Source organism: Penaeus chinensis, chromosome 4 (assembly GCF_019202785.1).
Source record: "Penaeus chinensis breed Huanghai No. 1 chromosome 4, ASM1920278v2, whole genome shotgun sequence".
Classification (NCBI taxonomy): Eukaryota; Metazoa; Arthropoda; class Malacostraca; order Decapoda; family Penaeidae; genus Penaeus; species Penaeus chinensis.
This window is the reverse complement of record NC_061822.1, coordinates 8,129,750-8,134,749: the sequence shown is the minus strand read 5'-3', so window position 1 is coordinate 8,134,749 and position 5,000 is coordinate 8,129,750. Positions and strand designations below refer to the sequence as shown.

General features: G+C 43.6%; 1 protein-coding gene across 1 annotated transcript in view; it reads left to right on the top strand.

The window, feature by feature from the left end:
- LOC125024975 (T-cell leukemia homeobox protein 2-like) overlaps nucleotides 1–5,000 on the top strand; it is a 16,358-nt gene that overhangs the window by 10,396 nt on the left and 962 nt on the right. Inside the window, exon 2 of the mRNA XM_047612782.1 lies at nucleotides 4,489–4,583. Within this exon, the coding sequence (XP_047468738.1) occupies nucleotides 4,489–4,583 (95 nt within the window). The remainder of the gene's footprint in view (nucleotides 1–4,488; nucleotides 4,584–5,000) is intronic.

Sequence of the window (5,000 nt, the reverse complement as noted above, 5' to 3'; positions counted from 1 at the left end):
CAATAATGATAATACTGATAATAATAATAATAAACATAATGAAAATGATAATAACGAAACAAATGACAACAAAAATAACAGCATTAATATCAATAATAATAACAAATAACAGTATTAATAATAATAATAATAACAAAAAACAGCAATCATAATAACAATAACAAGGAAACCCAAACCGCGAAAAGAAAAGAAAAGAAAGTAAATACCATTTGAGAGAGCGAAAGAGAGCGAAAGCGTGACGTCATCATCGACTCCGTCAGATCAACTCGTATGCAAATAGATCCAGGGAGTCGGCGAAACTTTATTTATTTCGTATGCTCTTCGAGGTGTGAGAACTCAATACCCCAAAAAAAGGGGTGTTTATTTAATGAACGCGCGCTCTTTCCGGTGTTATATTCATAGGAAGAAACAAAAAAAAAAGTTATAAGAAATACAAATAAAATAAAAATACAACCGCCGGAATTGACTAAGGCATTTTTACGAGGTATTTGTCGTGTAATATTTTCACGCTGACGGAGCTTTACGACGCCGCCGGCAATGGTTAAGTAAAAACGCCCGGGGTTCATTTGCATAATTTAGCATATCCTAAAATTAACAAGATAAGCATCAAACAATACCGTACAAATGTCCCGACATGCGAAACGTTTGCTGTTGCCTCAAAGGACACGTGACTGGGACAGATGTGAGAGCTTTGTCTGTCGGAAGGACGGATGCATGCGTGCGGCTTCACAGATGGGCAGACGATATGCGGGTAGGTGATGTCTCTCTCTCTCTCTCTCTCTCTCTCTCTCTCTCTCTCTCTCTCTCTCTCTCTCTCTCTCTCTCTCTCTCTCTCTCTCTCTCTCCTTTTCTCTTTTCTCTTTTTATCTGTTCTTTCATTTTTCGTTCTCTCTTTCTCTCTCTCTCTCTCTCTCTCTCTCTCTCTCTCACACACACACACACACACACACACACACACACACACACACACACACACACACACACACACACACACACACACACACACTCCGCCTCCGTCATTGCAATACGCAGCACTCCCTACTTACGACTATCACTGCCGGCGCCGGCGAATATCGTAGGTATACAGCGATGTTCCACCAACACCCACTCGGCCTGTGTACGCGTCAGAGGCCTCAGCTTGTTCCGCCAACGCACTGGGTGTCGCCGGGTCGGTTTTTACACTCGGTAATGTATTCGGAAAGGCATAATGAGGAGGTCTGGAGCAAGTGTGACTCTCCGACCCGAGGAATATTTTGGCTTCCCTACCCGAGGCTACAGCTCGTTACCTCGCTCTCGCCTTTGAAGTCCTAAATGGGTTAAAATATGTCTTTTTTCGCTTTTTTTTTTTCTCTCTTAAGAATTAGTAAAGGGAAGGGGGAGAGATAGGGATGCGAAAGCAAATGAGAAAGACGTAGAGAGAGGATTTAGACCAGCTTGCTTTTTTCGCTCATTTCAGAAAAAAGCGCGGCTTAACCTTCCGCGCCGGCCGGTCGTTCCTGTACATTGTTATAGTGGCAATCAAGAGTGCAACCTGGCCGGGCCGTCCGCTACCACAGCCGCATGTAAATGACACTCGCACTCACAACACTATTACACGTTGTACGGTCGTTTGAGAGAAATTCTGAGGGGTTAACGATTACTTTTCCTCTCAACACAGCGCGGATTATAGACAAGACTCCACTGGCGGACCCCATTACGTTCCTATAACCCCTGACGAGTCGATAAAATGGCTTCTCGCAAGGACAATCATATTCACAGGAAATCAAACCTCTAATAGCCCATTTGTCGCTGTTTTTCGATCTCCCGCAGCGACGCCAACGCGCACTTTGTTTCGGATTTATCCAGTCGCAACGAGGTGGATAATCCGCTCGTGGGCGATTACCCTGCGTCCAGAACGACTGTAGGTACACACGGAAATCACCTATAATGCGGAACATGAAACGGAGAGAAAGAAAAGGACATGTGAGACATGACGAAAACGTGTGGGAAACTTGTTCGTGACTGGCAACTCCGGCTTACTAAAATATGGGGTCTGCACTCCTTGGCCGCGCTGCCGGGTGTCGCCACGCGGAACAACTCGCCGCTCCTTCATTTTAAATTTTATCGCGCATGCATTCGTGTTTATACACCGAATGCGTCTACAGAAGAACGGGAAGGAAAGGAAAGGAGACGATGAGATGCGTCTGATAAGCTTAAATTGTTGGCGATTATAGGAGAAGTTCATAATGATAGTTTGGTCATATGGACTTACGTGGAAAAGGTGTGTGGTAGCGAGGCATTTCGACCATAACGCAGGACGGAGTGGTCTACCAGGCGGGCTCCAACACACGGTTCTGCTTTGTTTATTGCCTTGTTTCTCCTCGCTAACTGGAGGAGATGAACACTGGGGTTAAAGACTTCAGAGAGAGAGAGAGAAAAAAAAAACGAGAGATATTTAAGTGAATGATAAACATAGTCGGCACCCTCACAGGAAGAATCAAACGTTATGCCAAATGTGCAATGATGTTGATATTAATTCCTCTACCTTTCCCTCCTTCCTTTTCCCCAAGTCAGAACGCAATCCCACAAAAGTCAGAATAAAGAGCCAGGGTCCTCTCCCCCCCCACACGCACCCTTCCTCCCCTCCTCACCCCTCCCCCCCCCCCCCCTCTACGCAGCTAATCAGCCTAAAAGCACGATGGTAAACAGCACCGGCGCTCCAGCTGTGCATTGCGTGATGATCGAGGAGACGAAGCGACGCCCACGTTCGTGTTCTCCCGCGAACAACAAAATGGCAAACGGTTTATATATAGGCTGAATCACGTCTTTCTCTCTGTAGAGAAAAATATATTTGTTGAACGTAAGCTATCTCTGCCAGGCGTTCATCCCGCGGCCTTGCTGCTTCCTTAAGTTGACAAAGAGGCGGGGCTTTGCGTCTCTCCTCGGGCAAGCGATAATGGCCCTTATGAGCGCGCTCCTTTCTTGGCGTCCGAGCTCGTTTGTCGCCCTCGACCGGACGCCGGAGCGCGGCTCCCTGAGAGAAGGCTTTTGTCTTGGAAAACTGTCTCGGGATTCGATCAAATTGCACATTTAGAGCGAGGACTGATCGCCGGACATGTATCAGGCTTCAGTTTACAGTCTGCTTATTTATGGATGAATACAGATTATTTACATCACACACACACACACACACATATGTATGTATGTATATGTATATATATATTTATATTATATACATATATACATATCGTGGGGGTATGTGTGTATATATGTATATATATATATATATATATATATATATATATATATATATATATAAGCTTGCATGCCAAGTTGTAATATTCGCGCTGATGTTGATATACGTTTGCAAATAATTATACCCCCGTTCATACGCACACATTTCACACATGTTAACAGGCAATATTCGTGTTTATGCGTCCATGTCTTTGCATATAAATCTCCCGGCCGCGCCGTGCGGCGGAGCCTAAGCCGCGTGTCTTAATTCCTCCCTGGGCCCTCGGCCTGTCGGCCTCCCTCCCAGTGCCGCCCATCGAATCCGAGCAGTCCGTCAGTCGGTCGGTCGGTCGAGGGTGTGTGTGACCGCAGCCCGTAAGTTGCAAGTTATTTCTCGGGCCTGACTCCGTCCGCTGTCCGCCGCTGGACTGCGCAGACGGCAAGTTCTCACGGCAAGGCCTGAGCCGAGCGTCGCGCCGGATACGGAACGGCTTGGTAAAGCTGTTTTCCTTTGAGGCCTTAGCGTTCTCATTTTCTCATCGGTTGTTTAAAGCGGCGTTTGTTTTTACAAATCCTTTGTTTGATATTATTTACTTTGTGTCCCGCGGGGATTTAACTCTGTGTAGATTATGCTATTAATAGTTATCCCTCTGTGTTTACCGTAGGCTTACAGAGCTTCCTGATTCTTTCTCCGAAAACTTGATGACGCAACAAACATATGTATTCGTTTACATTACAAACGTCAGAGGTAAACGTGTATATATACAAATGCACGCATACACAAAAAAAAACTCCCTCTGTTTACACTTTATGTATATTTCATCAACACTTGTAAGAACCGCAAACCCAAGTCATGGAATCGCTTTAAGAGGCGCTGAGTGAAAGCTTCATCTAAATATTTTTATTAACTTCATGCAGTCTAGACACATCCAGCCGGTCATGTACGCCCACCACGCGGTCCTTTGTTGAGATCACGCCCCTGGACACGGCGTGGGTGTGAGTCATTGTGGCAATCGAAACGCATCCGTTTATGGGCTTCGCGACCCGTGTCATCCCATGCCTTGTATTGGCTCAATATTTACGCTCTCCTACATCGAGGACAGAAACGAGGCTTCTGTAATTCTTAGAAATAATAACAATAGACAAATAATTCGAAGATTAACTATACTTCAACCATATTCAATACCCTATTCGGTATACTACAATAACAACAAAGTTTTTTTTTAATCCGACCCATATCACACGTATTAACAAAGGAATTTCTTCATCTGACAGGGCCCTTCCCTCTCACCCGCCGCGTCGGCCACCCCTACCAGAGCAGGACGCCCCCGAAGAGGAAGAAGCCACGCACCTCCTTCACCCGCGTTCAGGTGAGTGAAGTCTCCCGTGAGGTCGATGCTAGAGCAGGTGTAGAGCTCAGGTCACAGTAATAATGGTGATGTTAGTAATAGTAACAATATAAAAATGATGATAATGATAACAGTTATGATTAATATTACTGTTATTATTATTTCTGTTACGAATTATTTTTTTATTGTCATTAATTTTATTAATGTTGTTATTACTATTATCATAATTTTTGTCATCGTCATTATAATTATTATCAATCATTATTATCATTATGAATCATTATTATTATTGCTATTATTATTTATCATCATCATATTATAATCATTATCATTATCCATCATTATTATTATTGTTATTATTATTATTATTATTATTATTATTATTATTATTATGTTATTTATCATCATCATTACTTTCCCTATTACCATCATAAATTA